The 19927-nt window shown below is 39.6% G+C and overlaps 1 protein-coding gene across 1 annotated transcript in view; it reads left to right on the top strand.

The window, feature by feature from the left end:
• The first annotated feature begins 7830 nt into the window (after nucleotides 1-7830).
• The window catches only part of Pkhd1l1 (PKHD1 like 1), a 133030-nt gene continuing 120933 nt past the window's right edge, over nucleotides 7831-19927 (top strand). The window contains 5 exon segments of the mRNA XM_042055713.1: nucleotides 7831-7930; nucleotides 9766-9855; nucleotides 16776-16920; nucleotides 17805-17913; nucleotides 19706-19763. Of these exon segments, the coding sequence (XP_041911647.1) occupies nucleotides 7858-7930; nucleotides 9766-9855; nucleotides 16776-16920; nucleotides 17805-17913; nucleotides 19706-19763 (475 nt within the window). The 5' untranslated portion in view covers nucleotides 7831-7857.

Consider the following 19927-nt stretch of genomic DNA (forward strand, 5'->3'; position numbering starts at 1 on the left):
CCTGTTCTGTCTACTCCACCCACCTAAGGGCTGGCCTATCAAATGGGCCAAGGCAGTTTCTTTATTAACCAATGAAATCATCAGATAGATAGAAGACACACCTACATCAGTGGGTCAGTTGCGTTGGTGAGCTTTTGTCAACCTGACAGAAACTATAAGTCAGCAGAGAAAAGGAACCTCAACTGCAAAATTGCCTCCACCACACTGGCCTGCGGGCATGTCTGTGGCAGGTTTTTTTAATTGCTGATTTATGTGGGAGGGACCAGCCTACTGTGGACAGTGTCACCCTGGGCAGGTTGTCTTGGGTTGCATAAAAGCAAACTGAGCAAGCCAGGCAAAGCAGTCCAATGAGCAGCATTGTTCCATGGCTTCTGCCTCAGTGTCCTGCTTTGCATCCCTCAACAACGGACTATAAAATGCAAGCCAAATAAACCCTTTCCGCTCCTACTTACCTTTTATCAGTGGTCTTTCACAGCAACCAAAAAGCAAACTAGGCCAGTATGGGTTGCACTGGGTCTGTGTGGAGGGACACAGATGTGAGCCTGTTCCACTAAAGATCAGAGAGTTGGAATTTATCTGTACTCTTTCCAAGTCACTGACAACAGGTGTGGCTACAAATAAGAAACCCTGGCCTAGGGTGTGGTTACTTGGTGTTTTGGACACTAAGATGGCCGTAGAGGTGGATCTGCTCCACCCTGACCGAAGGTCATAGAGTTCAAGCCTCTTCCCGCTCCTTCAGTTTAAAATCGGAGGTTTGGCATAGGGAGTGGCTGTCTACAGGATACTTGGTCTTGGTCTAGGGTGTGTTCACTGCATATCCCTGCCCAAAACATCAAATGCTTTACTCAGGAAATAACAGCTTGGTGTCTCATGTATTGAATCAAGTAACTGTTTTGGTTGTCCTTTGCGTCATGTTAAAGCAATCTTTTGCCTTCTCCCTTCCCCTCCCCATTTGGGGGGTGGTGTATAAAAGCATTTGAAAACTAAACACAGGTGAATTCAGTGTTCAGTATTCACTGAGTTGCATTCCTTGTACTATCCTGTGTCTCTGTTTTTCTTTCATATCTCTGTTCCTCCTTTTCTAATTCACATGCCCCAACGCTGGACATACGAACCCATTGTGGCTGCACCAAGACAGAAGTCACCCTATAGTGTTGCTTACAATAGGTCTGTTGATTTCTTTAAGAGTCTAACAATATCATCTGAAAAATCTAACAATATTATTTCAAGCCATTCACACGATTTGAAAGAAATTAATGGTCGCATTCACAAGTGAGCATGTTCTCCTGTCCAAGACTAGTGTATTTTTCTAGTATCTACTCCCCCATTCACTAAAATGTTTCCCAGCACTCACCACACCACCGCAAGCTTTGTGGAGAAACGGCAACCTACCACCGAACCTCTTGGCTTCCCTGAAACAGATCTGGACCGAAATGTATGCTTTGCCTCCAGCAAGTGTATTCTAGATCCCAGCACCCCCTACTTTTCTTTCAACAGATTCTTTGTGCAGTTGTTCCCCTCTTCCCTCGGAAGTCTCTCTCTGTGTTGCATCAGCCACTTGACGGGGTATCTGACCTTTTAATAAACGTTCTTGATCACCAACATCTCTCAAGAACATTGTTTCCATGCCACTAAAGGAGAAGCAAGGGTTTTCAACTGGGTGATCTATAGATGCCGTCTCTACTTCTTTATCTCTGATTTAATTCATTCTCTTTCAGACAAGGATATAGTAATTCCACGAGAGTTATCTATTTCAAAATATGCAGAAAATGTTCAACAGAACCTGTCATCAGAGAAGTACAAGTTAAAAGCACAGTGATGAATTATCTCACCCCTACTAGGATTGCTTGTGTTCAAAATAAAGGAGATAAAAAATGCTGATGAGAAACTGGAGAAAATGCAACTGTTGGAAGGGCTCCAAATCGGTGCAGCTATAGTGGAAGGCAACACAAAGACCAGCATGGTGGTGTGTACCTGCATCCTAGCAGGAGGAAGACTGAAATAGGAAGGGCACAGTTCCGAGTCAGTTCTGTCTCAGAAAACAAAACAAAATAATAATAATAATAATAATAATACTATGGAGGTTCCTTGAAAATTAAAAATAAGGCTTCCACATGGTCCAGCAACCCTGCTCTTGGGTATATATCCAAAAGAATTATTTACCATAGCCAAGATATGAAATTAATAGCAATGTACATCAGTGGATGAATGGAAAAATTATATATATATATAAATATTAAGCATTCCAAAATAAAAAAAACATTATAAATAAATAAATCACAAAGATTTTTTTTGTCAAGTTGCATATGCTGAGCTATTCCTGCTTTTCTGGGATAAAGCTAACTTGATAGCTATGGATGATTTTTTTTATGTGTTCTTGAGTTTGGTTTGTAGCTATAATTTTCTTGCAGTTAATTTAAAAATATGGGAGGCAGTTCAGGAGTAGAGTGGGCCATGCCCTGGGGCCTGAGTTTAATATACACCACCACAGAAGGAACAAACAAGCAAATGAAGACAACATACTATGTTTGTGGGATAATAACCACAATCAAATGCCTCTTTTTACAGTATACAAAGTACAAAAAGTAACTGAAGAAAGTTTGCCCTTCTACAAATTAACAAACTACAAGATCTCTATTTCTTTGTAATTTTTTTAGCAAAAATAAATGACTTTAACATTAATAATTGACTAAATAGTCAAATGTATTTGACACTGATTAGGCTATATAGCTTCTTAGAGAGGAATTTTACTTATTCCAGTTATGTGTTACTTTAACACATAATATAAGATCTCAACTCTTTCCAGGTACTGAATACAACTGTCATATATTCTACACATTTTCCTCACTTACTGTCTACTGCAAGAATATAGCCTCTGTTAAGTATGGAAAATTTAAAGACAAGGCATAACTATATTCTTATTGCCCCTAATGTTAAATATTTGCTAAAAGCAAACTACTGTTTTGTACATAGTTCATTTTGTTTATCCTCACAGGTAAGTCTAGTCATAAAGTCAGGCCTCAGCATCACCTGGTTTTCAAAGTTAAGTCAAACACTCACAGGTGGGTGCTCCATTCCCTCTGCTTCCATACAAACTTTTACCAACCCCTTTCACTTTCTGGTTGTTTTAGAGTCAAGAGATCGGGTTTTAATGTCTCCATGTCTCGGCACACAGTTAAGAAGGAGAGCGGCACGATGTGCAATGCGCCAGCAGCACGCAAAATGAGAACAAGGAGCCTCTGACTCAGACTGTGAAGGATTCAGGACAGATCTAAACTACACAGGAAACAGCAATACTCAGGTGCCCACAACACAGCCCTGCAGGCAAGGATTTGTTAGAGCTAGGATTTTTGTTGTTGTTTTGTTTTGTTTAATCTTAAAAAGGAAATACATGACATCATGATTAGGGTTTGCTTTTGTGCCTTCTCATGCTCCTGCTCATGATGGCTCTAAATTACAAAAGAGTTTGAGGATGAATAGAGTTTTAGTCATAAAACACATAGACACATTTTTGGACCCTAGGAGACCTTTAGTTACATGAATTTTCATTAGGTTACATTTATTTATTGCTACATTATCCTCTCAAATTATTTTGAAAATTCAGATTAAGACTCTCCCTAGTGTGATTTTACCTCATGGATTTATTTATCATATAAATAAGTACCATGTAAAGAGGGAAAATCATTTAAAGATGCTCGTTCATTGCACAGAAGCTTATTAAAAATTTATATATGCCAAGTATAGTGCTTGGATCTTTAAGAAGTCAAGCATGATAAGAAAGCAGGCTAATAGCCTTTAAAAAAATTAACTTTCTTAAGACCAATTAGCCAAATGATCTAGAGGATGTATTTGAGTGACCAATTTGTCAAGGTGGCCAAATAGAATGGCTGTAGAAATATTTGTCTGTTTTTAACAGGATTTTTTAGTTGGGATACATATTATTATAATATAAAATCAGTCATATTGGATATCACATATGCATCATCCACATATGTGGCAATATACATGCAAACATTTTTCTGCACATACACATATAATTACATGTACATACACAAACTTAACCTGTTAAAAAGGCTAGTGTTAATGAAGGAGAGGCTCAGTAGAGAAGACAACTGGAATGGATCAGATAATTAGTCTTCGTTAAGTAGAAATGTAAAATAAGGGCATAATAGGTCCAGAAAGATGTCTCAGAGAGTGCAGGCACTTATCACCAAGTCTAATGCTCTGAAATTGATCCCTGGATCTGACAAGGTAGAAAGGAGGAGCTGACCACTGAAAGTTGCCTTCTGTTTGCCAAATACTCGCTGTGGCACAAGTACCCATGCCCACACATGAACATTCTTGTAAATAAATAAATGTAAATTTTAAGATGTTAAAAATAAAATGCAGTTGAAGTAATCAATATTGTATATTAAGTAGTGAATACTATATGCAACTTTTTAGACCATATTGTCTAAAAAGTTTTAGAAGAACGGTAAAAGCTGGCCTCGGTGATGGAGGCCTGTAATCCTAGCTATTCAGGAGGCTAAGGCAAGAGCATCCCACATTTTGAAGGCCTATATGGACTACAAAGTAAGTTCTAGGTCAGTCTGGGTAACTTAGCAAGGCTTTCTCAGATTTAAAATCAAGCGAGCTAACAGAAATCAGTGCTAAGTATATAGCTGAATGGCAAAGCACTTAGCTACCACATGGTGGACTCTGGATTCGTTCTCAGCTGGGCCTTCCTCACCTCTCCCCAACTGCAGAAGCTAGGGGAGAAAAAAAAGAAATCTTAAAACCATTAAACGTTAAGGACAAATACATTTAGTAAAAATAAATGTTATCACTCTACTGACGCCCGGAATGCAGCAGAGTTTTCCTTTCTGTTGTTAACTGTAAACATCATTTCTGCATGAGAGCTTGTCTCCCCCAGTGACCCCTTAATAGAAGTCATAGCTTCCAGATACAAGGACCAATGTTTTCAACTGTTTTTCTAACCTTTTAATAATTTCTTCCAGCATCATTTTCATAATTTTAGTACTGAAAGCATTTTAATATTCTTCTAGCTTCGCTTAGCCTCGTCCTCAAATCCATTTTGTTTTGTAAACTCAGAAGCATCTGAAAGGCTGGGGATAAACCCCAGAGGTAGAGTATTTGCACAGCGTGAAAAGGGTCTCCAGATTTAATTCCACAAAGCATAACACGAAAATGTCTGTAAAAAAAAATTATAGTTTAGGTAAACCTCTCAAAGTGTAATTCAGGTTAACTTTAAAACTGAATCTTCTAAAGGAATCAAACAATTCCATGAATAAAAAAAATCTCATATTAAGTTTCACTTTGCTTGCTGTTGATTTCCTGCTTACTCCCTGCATCTATAAAAGAGTGCCCTGTGGTATGAACTGAGCCACAGCAATGCTGACATTCAGAAAGAATGCCAGAGAGAGAGATGGCCAGAAAGGGAAGTCTGCTCAGAGAATGGGATTTCCTATGTCAGAATGTATGTGAGCGGAGGACCCCTGGTGTGTCTACACACTAACTGCTTGCGGTAGCTAGAGCAGTCATTTGAAGGTCAGTTTGCAGCGATCTCTTAGAGCTATAGAATGCCCTGAATAATGAACGTTATTTTTTAAAAATATTTATTTATTTATTATGTACACAATATTCCCTCTGCATGTATGCCTGAAGGCCAGAAGAGGGCACCAGACCTCATTACGGATGGTTGTGAGCCACCATGTGGTTGCTGGGAATTGAACTCAGGACCTTTGGAAGAGCAGGCAATGCTCTTAACCGCTGAGCCATCTCTCCAGCCCTGAATGTTATTTTTGAAGGCTCAGTGCCTCAGATTCTAAACAACAAGGAATTTATCTTACTAATTTTGGAGTTGCCATTGGTAAATAACAAGACAAACACGAGTTAAATTTGAATTTCAGATATGATATGAAAATTTTTAGTATAGGTTATATCTTAAACAGTGCATTTCATCAGATATAAATAAGCAGAGGAGGAGAAAAGAAGGGTTGCTATTATCTTGAATTCAAATTATACCTATATATTTCTTGCAAAATTAAATACATGACTGCTTTATCTGACAAGTGTCCCTCTAAATTCCACCTGTCCCCCATCTCCTTCAAGCACTTGGGACAGAGCTTGGAACATGGACTCCCTCTTGGAGTAGATGGATATTATGAGCAGTGGCCTTGGACAGAGAGTTTATTAATGTTGAAAGCTATTTCGAGAAGTGTAAAAACATAAGTTTGGCATTCTACCATAATTTTTTTTAAAAAAGATAAAGGTCTAGCTGGGTGTGGTGGCACAGGCCTGTAATTGCATCCCTTAGAAATGCGTAGAGAGGAGGATCCAGAGTTTGAGGATAGCCCGAGCTATATATATATATATATATATATATATATATATATATATATATATATATATATAGTAAGACACTGTCAGGAACACACACACACACACACACAATTACATGCATCCCCCCCCCATGCACAACACATTGTTTTTAGTCTTTACATAATAAAAATTGTGCCTATTTCTAGGAAAAGTGGGCAGGAGGAGAGGGCACTCATCAGGAGACAAAAGAGATGTTGATGAAGCACTAAGTTGGGTAAGAATGGGCTTTGAGGGTGCACAAGGGGGGCATGCAATGGAAGAAAAGTATTTCTTCCCAAAAGAAGGAAACATGGAAATATGAACAGAGAATTTTAAATGCTCTAGTTAGGAAATTTTTCAAAATTACAATTTTCAAAACGGGAAAGCATATGGATCCCTAAATTCTGAAATTATTGAAAAATTCTGGATTTTATTTAATCACCATTCACATTTAATTTTACATATTTTCTTTGGTCAAACACATGAGATTAGTTCTAGGCACGATGATGTTGCAACCCTAAACACTGCTGCATGCAGTTCTAACACATTAACATTCCCCTCGTGGAATAACACGGTTATTCTACTTTTTCAAACAAACCCTTCCACCCTGTCTTTTAGTTCTCGGTCCATAGTCAGCTTCCTTAAGCATCCTGTCAGGTGCAGGTACCTTGACAAGCAGGATGTGTGGAGTAAAAGGAGGAGGTGGACAGTCACGGTTAGAGTATTAAGGACAGTGTAGATTCTAGAATTGCCTCGAGGAGTGTTCCGTAGTTGTGAGAACCACAAAGTCCAGAGGTGGGCACTGATGGCTCATTCTTCTGCTACCTGGCACCCTGCTGCACAGAGCAGCAGCGCCTGCTAACCCTTGTCCTGCAGCAAGCTCTGCAGAAATCTGCCTCCTGAGTCTCTGGGTAGAAAAAGCACGCTTCGACGACTCTGGCACAGAGCTAAGCCCTCCCTCCAGTAGTCGCATATCACTGAGCAAACTGCTTAAAGTCACTCTGCCTCAGTCTCCTAAGACAATGGAGCCAGTACTAGCAAGGAAGTCATCAATTGTGAGTTCTGGCTGCTCCTCCGTAGACACGGGCTTTGGGAAACTTTGAGCTATCTGTACAGCTATCCTGTGTAAAAGACAGTGAGTGGGGTTTGTGTATTAGCTGGTCTTGCAATTAACATATCTCGGACGATTAATGAGCAAGACAGGCAAATAAAGATACAAATAAAAATATATCACTACAGAATTTAAAAGAAGGAAAATAAAAGGTGGGGGAAATAAAGGGAAAGTGTGTGTGTGTGTGTGTGTGTGTGTGTGTGTGTGTGATCCTAAAGGCACAGCGGGCAAGCTGGGGGCGGGGCGGGGCGGTCCTGTGTTGGCCAAGTTCTTCTTGGCTTCTGGGGCGAGTCCCGTGCGCCTGAGCAGCGTCTGGAGCCAAGTTTCAGCGCAGGAGGCTGCTGCGAGCCAGCGGCTGGTGCAGACTTCGCAGCACCGGCTTGGCCATGGGACACCTGTGGCTCTCGGGAACCTGGTTTCTCTTGGGGCTGTTTCGGTGTGCAGCAGACGCCAGCAAAGGTAAGCAGTCGAGAAGGTAGGGAGCCAATCCAGACATCCAGCTCCACATGTCACAGAGAGGCGGGACCACCTGCCATCTGCCCTGGGCAGAGGCACTCCTGGGGTCCTGGATCTCCAGGACCTAACACGAGCCTTCTGATGTGGTACAGAGACAGTACTGAGAGAGACTGAGACAGAGGTGGGGTCCAGAGAAAGACACCATACCGGTAGGGCTAGCTAAAAACAAAAACAAAAAACAAACAACAACAACAACAAAAACCTCTTACACATGTTATCAGTGCTGGGGTTTGAACTGAGGAAGTTCCTCACCTCCCATCAAAATAACACAGTTAAAACGAGACTAGAAAAGCTGCTAGGTGATGGGTGAGGGACAGTCGGTAGGCCCCACCTGAATCATCCCCCCCCCCTTCATCTTCTTGGATCTCTTTCCCTACTAAAGGGAAGACTAGTCCCAGGAAGCCAGGAATAGGTCCTTGTGGTGGGTGTCAGTCAACTACAGGGTAAGCTGCCCAGAGTCTTCAAAGCAATCCCCAGGAGCGGGCTGGGGAGAAAGTGATAAGAAATTGGAGTTGAGCGCTGAGGTAAGGAGAGGATGAATTTGAGATAGGGGAGGCAGAAATGTCTGGAGATAGGATCCCGCTCCCTGCAGATCCTCTCTCTGCTCTCTGGCGGCAGGCACAGAAAGTAGGAACATATTGCAATACGTGGCAAACTCGAGATCTATGCTAACCTGAAGCTCACAGACCTCAGGTCTCGGCTCCGGTGCCTCCTTTTGCCTCCTTTTATACTGACGAGCTACGGCTGCCATAAATCAAGTCTGTGCTACATGTTTTCAGACCGCAATGAACTAGACAATCATAATTTCCTCAACATTTAATTCCCAAGCATCCATTTCAAAGCAATAATTTCTGTGGTTGTTCTTTGTGTCTTAAGATTTTCTATTTGCTCTGACAAATTGTTTTTGCTTCTAGTTAAAATGCCACTCTAAGCAGAAAATAAAACACTTCTGGCCACCACTCACTGTATTTCTAATTCATGCTAAAAATTTTTGAGCAGTTCCCCAGAGAAATGTCTGGCTTCCTCTGCCAGAACGCAACTCCCTCTGTTAGAACCTTCCTCCTATTTCTTGATGGTAGATCCAGGCTCACTAGCTCATATTTGCCCTTGGAGATACAGCAGAGGAATCCCTTTCTAGAAACTAGTGTGATCCCAGAAGTGTGAGTAAAATGGTTTTTTTTTTTTCCAAGACACCTGGAACCCTGTGTTCTTTCTGTCATTTTGTACTAACCTAGACTTTGGGGGAGCAGGTACTAATGCTCACTTCTCTGCAGGAAGCTGGCCTAGTTTAATGAGAGGATCAGTGGTCTTCCCACTAAGCACTCAGCATCCTTAGGACGCCTTTAGGCTGTAGGAACTGTCTGTCATTCCTAAAGTGACAGGACACACTCTCTCTTTGTAATGCAGTGTTTGCCTTTGCACCTCCCCATCACTGCACGTACGTGCTTGATAGCAGTCTGTTTCTCCGGGCAGGTGCTGCCTGTGTGTGTAAGCAAGCTGCTGCGTGTGGTTCTGGATCTGTAGCTAGTGGAGTGTGAGATGTAATTACATGTGTGTTATAACACGGTGTGTGCGCATGTTGAGAATGGTTATGTAATGCTTCCTCTTTGTCAACCCCAAAAGTTTTTCACCCAAGGCCAGTGAGTGTTACTTAAGTATTTGAATCCCTGTTTGGGCATTAGTCACCTTCATTCACATCTTACAATACGAATGGGAAATGCGGTGTTTGAAATGAGCTCATGATTGATTCACAACTACCATCTTTGTGCGTCTTTCAGATGGCTCTGAGACAATCCCCAAAGTGACAGAAGTTATACCTAAATATGGCAGCATAAATGGAGCAACAAGACTGACTATCAAGGGAGAAGGTATGGTTTCCCCGGGTTGGCCTGCATGCAAATATCCAAGACTGGGGTATTTTCCTCTTTTAATTGTGTGGTACTGGGGATCCACTTCAATATTCTACATAACTCAGGACTTCAAACATTCTAGGTGGGCACTCAACCCCTCTTAGACTTTTATGTGTAAAGTAACCCCCAAAACAAAGCACACACCACTAGTATAGTTTCTGCACTTGACCAACATGGTTAAAAATCTTCCTCCTTGATAGCAAAACAAACAAATAAACAAATAAGCAACACCACCACATTATTGTCAGCTTGATGACCTGTACTCTAATTGCAATGACTTGTTTGACATTGCAAGATCTGGATTTAACAGTTTAAGTGAACTCCAGTTCTTTCCCTTACTCCTCCCAGGTCTGGTGATTTTCCTCTTTCAGAGTTTGAATGTAACACGCTGCGGGTGGAGAGGCCGGCTGTTGGGATAGAAATGGAATGTTAGTGAAAGATGAAAGATAGCAGGAAGCCAAACGTGGGCTCCCTCCCGCTGCCACCCAAGCCCTATCACACGCTGCATCAAGACATGAGTTATGTATGACGCCTGCTCCTTGCCTGGTCTCCGAATGAAAGGATAGAAGGGAGATAGATTTAAAGTGCACTTCCCCCTAGCATGAAATAAATAGATGGACTGTCAGCCACCAGGCCTTTGTAATAACAGTGGCACTACTACTCAGACACGTAGGAATGTTTGAAAGACATGAAAGAAGCATTTAAAAAAGGAAACATTAGCAAAATCTTCTATTTGATCTTTAACAAATAAGCCTTTGGAGTCAGAATTGACATAAGGAAATACTTATTATAATATATATTAAAATATATTTTTATTACATTTAACACTTCTATAAAATTCAGTACCTCAATGATATGATTAAAGAGGATTATATTCCTGAATGGCGAGCAATACATTTAACAGCCCCCCCTTTTTTGTTAGTTAGGAATGGGAGACATATTTGTTAAAGATTTTAAGACAATCTTATCTACTTCATATTGTAAAATGCTGTCATATTGGCAGCTGTTAGGTTTCATCATAAATTTAAATGCCACAAGAAGAAAGTTCGGGTTAAAACGAAGAAAAGCGAACACCCCAGCATTGCATTCTGTTTCCAAACCCGAACTCCTGGCACAAGAGCCTCGGCTAGCTTAGCTACCCAGAGTCAGAGCATGTCTGGTTGGGACTGTTTTCAAATGTTGTCAAAGACACGGTCCCTCAGCTGTCATCTTTGCCCTTTGGTGACCTTTGAGGCAATCAGGGTTAGACTTCTCAGTAATGAAGTATAAGGTGTTAAGATATACTTTTTTATTTTCCTTGTGATCCCTGGTATCTAAATACTTTGGCACAGTTTATAGATGAGTCAGGTCCTATTTGAACTGGAGACACCTGCATCCTTATCTTTATATCTTTTCTTTTTCTCTGCTTTAATAATTCTCTCTGTGACTCCAGACTGACAGTGGGGAACCCGCCTAGGACCAAACTTGGTCCTCTGAATGTGAGTGACAGTTGTCTGCCTTGGGCAGTTTGTCGGGTTGTGGGCAGTGGGATCAGGTATCCCTAGTACACGAACTGGCATTTTGTAGCCCATTGCCTGTGGAGGAATACCTTGCTCAGCTTAGATCCAGGGGAAAGAAAGCCTGATCCTGCCTCAAAGTGATATGGCAGATTTTGTTGACTCCCCAGGGAAGGCCTCACCCTCTCTGAGGAGTGGATGGGGTATGGGGTAGGGAGAAGGTGGGGGGAGTATGAGTTGGGGAGGGAGGGAGAACTGGGATTGGTATGTAAAATTTAAAAAAGGGTTTTTTTTTGTTGTTGTTTTTGTTTTTTCAGTAACTCTCTGTGGTTAACTAAAACTGTGTTGATCGTGTTGCTTTCGAGCTATACTTTATATTGTTTGGTTATCTTCCAAGCTTCGCTATCAAGTCTCTGTTTTAAGAAGTTACAATAGATGAGGGAAACTTTGGTTACTTTTTCTGTTTCTCTATAACAGTAGCTGGCAGACACATTGTATTGAAGCATTCAATCATAGACACTTTACAATATTTTGGAAAAGACACACATTTTGGTCCAGTCCAACTGACTTTTAATTGGACTTTACATTGCAGCAAGTTAACTCTGTGATTGCTGGCCTTCTCATCGGTCAAACAGGTATCATTTCCCAGCTTCTGGTATTCACATGGCTGTGGAACAGAGCCCAGGTACCTGTTCCATACTGTAAGCTCTAGTCGTTGTTTTAGTTCTGTTCTTCTATATCTACAGGCTTGGTTTTATCCTCCCACCTATTCCTCTGAATCTTTCCTCCCCGTGGTTTTACAACATTTAAGGACATCTCACCCTCCTGCCAGCTTTGTAAGCTAGAGAAACCAAAACAGCCTACACTTCATGACAACGGCCAGTTTGAACAGCACTGCCGTTTTCCACGATAACAGCATGGGTGTAACTGCTGGATTGCTGCTATCAGCGGACCCAGCCTGTGTACCTGGCAATGCCTGTCTCCAGCTTTTCTTCAAAAAAGGAAAGAAAAGAAAAGTACATGAACATGTCAGGACTTTCCATCCAAAGCCTCATCCTCTCTGTTTCCAGGTTACACCCAACCCTTCCTGTAATCTGTGCTTCGGGAAACTTCCAGAGGCGTCAGCTTTTTATCCAATGGCTTATTTAGAATTATACTTAGAATTAATTCTACCAAATAATCTGTTTGTACTCCTTTTTACTCCCTGAGTTAACTTAATTTCAGATATATTCTATACTTTTTCAGCATTTCTTTTTTTTTCTTTTTATTTCACCTGGTTGACAAGCATTTCTGTGCATCATATACATGCCTGGTATCCGTGGAAGTCAGAGAGGGTGTGAAATTCTATGGAATTGGAGTAACAAGTGTTTGTGAGCTGCCATGTGTGTTCTAGGACTCAAACCCAGGTCCTTCGGAAGAACAGTTAGTGCTCTTAGCTTCTGAACAATCTCTCCAGTCCCATTAACCTCTGTTTTTAAGGCAAAATGTATAATTAAAATGTTTGAATATCTTGCTAATTTTTCATATTTTCTCATTGGTTTTACTTAGAAAACTTCACACATTTATGCTTGATATTATAGATCCTCCCAAGGTAAAACTGATATCATCATTTGAGAATTTTATTATTGAATGTTGTACTTGTCTACAGAATGTCAAAGTGCAGACCTGTGTGAGCATATCACTAATGCAGCATGTACCCGATATAAAAACAAACACATGTGTCACATCCTGAAGCATATCACGAGTAAAATATTCCATTCTTTAGTTTCCAGCAGCCCTCCTGCATGCTGTGAACTCAACGTGAACCCCAAAGATAAGCAGAAGTTGGCAAAGAAAGAGATTGGGTTTGCAAGTGCTTGTCTTGGGCTTTTTAAGGATTTTTTTTCACAACTCTATTTTATTACTAACTGCCTTGATCGTCTTAAAACTTCAAATTATATGATAGTATCTTTCATATGGAAGATTTATAAATGTATTTTTTGTGAATCTATGCCGAATACATTTTCTGATTCCAGTTTCCATTTTGAGGAATAAGGTCTATTCTTTGCTGAGTTTCTTCTTACTTTTATTGCCCATGAAAGAAAAGATGGGAGAAAAATTGAACAATAGAGGATGGTGGAAGTTAGAATTGGTAACAAATAACAGCGCTTGTTGGATCCTGTGTTATTTTTAAAAAGGATATGAATGCTGGACCTAAATGTTAGAGTTTCCATGAGGACAGCAGCCAATTAAAGCACTCCTAGGTCAGATGGTATTGAGCCGCTAACAAGTTAGGCACTATACACCACTGCTTAGCAATCTGACCATCCAACAGCAGAGATGATGGGGGATTTTCTGATGAGGAGAACAAGAGAACTTACAGGTTTGTTAAAGTCAACTAGGCAGGAAGTGCCTGCACTGAGACTCCAGCCCAGGACCTCTCAGACTGAAGCCTGAACTCCTCCATTGAAAAGCACTATCTCACAGGTGGCATTATCTGAGCCGGAGGCAGGAGTGTGGGGTGGGGTGGGCATCTGTCACAGTGAAGTCTTGCTCTAGTCCTGTGTTCAACCAGGCAGCATGGCATATGTGTGACCTTTGTAGAACAATGAAAATGTCCAGGAATTGGACAGCGAGTCACACCATAACTTCCTAGACTTACCTACAATTTCCTAAAATTAATTAGGATTAATTAATTAGTAGTAAACAGGATATTTATGTCATTTATATGATTATAAGTAGTACTATACACAGGAATTAAAGTTTATTGACCTACCAGGGTTCACCATTTTTTTCTTCTTCATTGGTGTTAAGTGACTGCTCTGGGGATACAGTCTGAAGGTAATTATGTTATGAGATGGAAACAGCTTATAAATATGCATTAAAATTTTGGTAATTTCAAACTCACTATGAGTCAAAAATTTTGTCATAGCAGTATTTCAAAGTGCTTTGATATTTTTAGGAAAATATTCTTAAGTGTACTTATTCAAAATTTAACAGTTTTAAATTTTAAATTCAAAATTTAACAATTTTGGATTTTAAGCAATGTAGACAAAATTGTAGGAAATTAAATTTATAAAACAATTGTACCTTAGATAATTCCATAAGTGTACATGATTTACCTTTATACTTTATAGAATAGCAGTAAGTGATTCTTAGCTTTATTTTCATTAATATTATTTAACATCTTAAAAGAGTTTGTACATCATAAAGATAGACTACTTAGTATATCTTTAATTACTCCTGCCTATACTTTCTCATTACCATGTAAGATTAAACTAAATAAGTAAGATTAAACTAAGTTTCTGCTGTTTTGCACTAGCCGTTTGCTGGGTTCAGTTTCATTATCTCCATCAGCCTGACGATACACTCTCATTTTGTCTACCTGAAAATAACGTTAAAGAAATGTCACTAGCCTCCTTACTCTGTGTGCCTGCCATATCTAGCTCTAGTCCAAGTTCTCTGACTCCTTTTATAGTAAAATTCCTGGACAATGTTAGTAAGCTCTGTCTTCTGTGCTTATTGCTTTTAGATAAGTTGCTAACCCGAACATTTTCCTTCATTTGCTGAGAAGTTCGTGGTCAGAAAAGCAGTGAATCTAGAAAGGCCACTGACCTCAAAGCCCTGAGTGTTTCTCCACACACAGAAATGATCTAAACACTTGCCCTGTTTTACATTCTCTTCGTTTTCATACTTAGACTTCCCCAATCATAGCTTCTATTATTTGATTCAACAAACATGGTCTGACCCCTGCCTGGGTACATTCTCTTCCTTCTACCTGAGAGGCATTTCTTTTAGATATTCATAGGCCTTCCACCCTCTGAAAAGTTCCCACGACCATCTTCATGATATGTCTTCTGCATCTCTGTCACGTAACACCATGACTTCTGATTTCAGTCCAGATACCACAAAGCCACAGCCAATGTTTGGCTCCTTTCCCCCCGTCCAGTTTCCCTGGTAGTTGGAGCAGTGAAGATCATACAGCCAGTGACTTCACATGCAGAAGGGAGTGGTTCAGCATTAAGAGATATCTGTGCATGGCTCCAAGGGAGTAGCTGATAATTATACAGGGTCTGAAAGGAAAAGCAATGAAAGATCAGAACAAGGAATTCTTAGAAATGAGCAGGTGAAGACACTCATGGCACCAAGAACAAAGTAGGCAAATCTTTGTCTCACGCTAACTCCCATGAGGGAGTGTCCTCACAGAGGAATGGAACACGCAAGCTGATTCCGTGACTCAAGACAACAGTTTCTCTCCTTGGCTAGCTCAAGACTTGTGCGATGGGTCTGTGAAGAATGGCCCTGTGATAGAGGCTGCACATGGGGGGAAAAAGGCATCATTTTTCACCAAAGCAATCACTGAAAGCCTTTTCTGTCAGGAGCGGAGAAATCTTAAGTTATGCTGGACTTGAACTCGCTGTCCAAGTTCCTAGGTAGGAAATGCTTCTCCTAAGGATTACAATGTATGTTTTGACCTTAACTGCGTGGAAATAGCCAGTACTACTTATTAGCCTGATGTCATCAAGCGTTTTGAGTTAATTACTAGAGATAATTCATTCTGCTTATCACAGAGAAGTAATGATGTTTTGCTTCATCATAATGGGGGGGGGGAGTGTATCTGGAATTTATGGTATTTGGGGGGCATATCTCTTGGCTCCTGTATCTAAGGATAACTGTGACAGGGTAATTGTAGCACTGTAATTAATTAAAAGGAAGGCAATTAAGATTTCTGACCACCTAGACCTGAAGGTTGCTGTCACCCTGATCACTGCGAAAGTGGATAAGGATGAGAGGCATCTATAATGAGAATTAGGAGTTCAAGTCCTGTCTGGGATGTAGGATACCCTTCATTAAAAAAGAAAAGAAAAGAAAGAAAGTGTACAGCATAGTGGTTTTGTGTAGAATAAGGAATAGTGTCTACTCCGTGCTTTGGAAGGGGCTGGTTTTACACTCTCTTGTTCTCCCTTTACTTTCTAATCACAACTCAGCAAATAGACATCTATACACTTTGGCTCACTCTGTGCCTGTCTCTTCCTCAAAGTTCCTACATCTTTGTTGCCTCAGATGGCTTTGCTGATGAAATCAGCAAATCACGTAGAGCCCTGGAACTTATATAGTACATGCCAACAGGAAGCTTCATTATACAAGATTGTAGAGTATATAAATGAAAGTGTGACCTCTCTCTCCACCTTATGCGTATCGAAGAAAAATGTGCATGAATAAGTTAATTCAAGACCAATACTTATGCTCCCAGAGTATTAATATGGGCATAAGTATGAAATGAATTTAACTTCTTCCTTCAGCACTGTTCATTATTACATTACGAATGGTTCAATATTGGGTTATGACTGTTAGAGCTCAAGAAATAGAATGTCATTAATAATGGTTTCATTACTCTTGCAGGCTTTTCGCAAGCAAATCAGTTCAACTATGGAGCCGACAATACTGAATTGGGAAACCATGTGCAATTAGTTTCGTCTTTCCAGTCAATTACTTGTGATGTGGAAAAAGATTCAAGCCATTCGACTCAAATTACATGCTATACTAGGTCCGTTTAAACATGCCTTTAATCGCATTATTTTCATCATGTCAGGAATCAGTTATGTGTGTTGGTATTTTAACAGTTAACAGTCATTATATTTGATTTCATGATGTTGATATTAGTTTATACCCTCATTATGGTCAATTGTAATGCCCTTTATACATGATGACATTATAAATATATACCCTGCACTCATTCTGCTGTTGCGGGCACTATCATATTTTATCATTCCTGGACTCTTCTAACACATGAATGGCTGCTATTTGTAGTTAGTAATGATGTGTCTCAAAATATTCAAATCACGCCTTCCTGTTCAGGTTAACTGACCTTATTCAAATATTCATATATTTACTACAATTAAAGGTGATAATTTTGTGTGGTGACATGTCAAGTTCATTGCTAGCACCTTAAATCGATCAGCATTATCAATAATTTAGGGGCGCATTAAACCATTTTAAAATGCGACTTCTAGTACTGACCCAAACACGTGTTCAGAAGGACGCTGTCTGCATTACCCTTGCTGACTGTATGGGGGCTGTAGAAACTTTTAAGAGAGACCTTGTTAACAGCTTTTGAAATGCATAGCACAGGGTCATTGAGTCTACCAAGATGGCACACTTAACATGATTATTATTGCTGGATGTGGTACCATTTATTTTACTTTTTAACACAAACCCATATGTGTACCCACAATGAACATTCGTTATATGGTATTGTAATTTGCAATGTAGGGTGATTTAGAACGAAGGTGGTTTTATAATATAAAAGTGGAACTTAGTAGTAGATCACTGAGGACCTGAAGCTTGATTCTAACTAAAGCAGTAGTTCTCATTATTACTCTATCCTGGGAGAAGTCACTGTGTCTCGTGTGTTCTTCACGTCTTTCCCAGAGCAATGCCAGAAGATACCTACACCGTCAGAGTCAGTGTGGATGGGGTGCCCATTGCAGAAAACAACACCTGCAAAGGACTGGCCAGCAGCCGAGCATGCAGCTTCAGTGTATGTGGGATCGTTTCATCGCCGATAATTGAGCTTGTGTCTTTCTCACAAAACTGAACCTTTTTTAGTTTTTATAGATTGTCATCCATTTCCACATTAAAAGATATATTAACAAGTAGCGAAATGTAATTTTCCATTTTAATTGACTTCCATGGTAACTTAACCTCGTTTCCTGCCGCTTCGTCTCTGCTTCCTTTACACTACTTTATCGATGAATTAAATGCTCATATCCTCAACTCATTTTCCTGCTGATCATTTATTCCCCTCCTTCTAAATTCTGCTCTTGGTTTGATTTTCTCCTTTCTTCTTTTAAGGGAGCTACCCCCCATTTTAAATAGTAATATTAATGTGCCTTCCTTCTATATAATTGCCAATGTAATGAGCCTAAAGGAACATATTCGCCCCTCAAGTTCAGGTTTTTATAAATAATGACATTTAGGAAAATACGTTTCTCCAATTATTGTCTTATACTTTCTTTAAAATTCCACTTAGGTTTCATTATTATTATTATTATTATTATTATTATTATTATTATTATTATATACCGAGATGTCTCAGTGCTACTTAGGATGACCAATTTTTCCTTTAGCTCCACTCTTTATTTCATCAATATTAACTTTTTTGCACACTAGTATTTATCTTTTTATTGGCTATCTCTGATTTTGCTTTGCAAAAAGAAATGGACATGTTTATTTTATTAATAATACATTAATCAATATAATTCAATGTAATTATTCAAAATAATCAATGTATCATTTATTGTATGTCTGGCTGTGTTATAAGTGTTTAGTGATTATAAACTTTTTGTTTATATAACAGTCTCATATTGTTTTCTCTACCAAGTTGATGCACAGAAAAATTTTATTACTTGCATGTAATCACATGACTAGTAGGTGGTTGAGCTTAAATATCAATTTGGACCATTGACTCTCTCCCCTTCATGCATGTACTCAAGCATGTCTGAAACATTAAGTGTTCGTTTCTGAAGATCAGAAGTCCAGTGTCGGTCTAAGTAGGCAAGGTGCCTTGAGGGGTGGCATTTTTTTCCGGAGACAAGAGGAGAACATGTTTCCTTGACTTTTCTTGCTCCTGTATGCTGTCCACATCCCTTAGCTCCTGGTCTTCTCCCACTGTCTCGAAACCAGCAAAGGTGGTCTAATGCTTCATTACGTCTCTCTCACTTTGCTTCCAACGTCATTTCATGGCCAACTACTTAGCAATCTTCAGTCCACTTAGCCATCTGTGTGTATCCCGATGGACTCACAGACTGGAACACAGGCGCCTTTGGGGGCTGTTGTCCCAGGGATTGGAGTTTATGTCATACTGATGACCTCCCTGCCATTCTTAAGAATTACACCAGTGTTGCATGGTGACTTAGCCTTGCTGAGATCTTTCTATGTTACATTTTGGTGTTTTGAAATATATGTTGTTTCTTATTTTTCTTCAAAAGATAAATCAAAAATAAGTCTTAAAAATGTATTTCATCCACTCCTGAAAGTCTTTACTGGAGGGTTATTGCTGTGGTTTCGCTTACACTGTTTACAAAGGCATGATTGACTTTTTAAATTCGACTACAAATATTATGAAATTCCAGTCAATTTTTAGAGGATAAAGAAAAGATCTTGAAAAAAAGCAGAAAGTGTCCCAAATTTCATATTCTATATGAAAAACTATTTTAACAGTCAGATTATGGGTAATGTTGAAATAAAACTGATAGAGGAAACAGAATTGTGAAATTAGGAACAAAATAGAGGTAAGAATGCTAGCTGACATGGTTATTAATATTTTACAGGCAAAAGGTTTTAGAACCCCAACAATAAGAAGCATCACGCCTTTATCTGGGACTCCAGGTCTGTTCTATGGCAATTGAAACGTGTTGAGACTTGTGGCAATTGATTTATTTTTATCATACGAAAGTATATTTAATTTATAAATATTATTTTTTCTGATTATAATAATAATGACTAATTTAAAATTATTTTCAAAGGTTGAATCTTAATCACTAATAATGTAT

This window comes from Arvicola amphibius, chromosome 9 (assembly GCF_903992535.2).
Source record: "Arvicola amphibius chromosome 9, mArvAmp1.2, whole genome shotgun sequence".
Lineage (NCBI taxonomy): Eukaryota > Metazoa > Chordata > Mammalia > Rodentia > Cricetidae > Arvicola > Arvicola amphibius.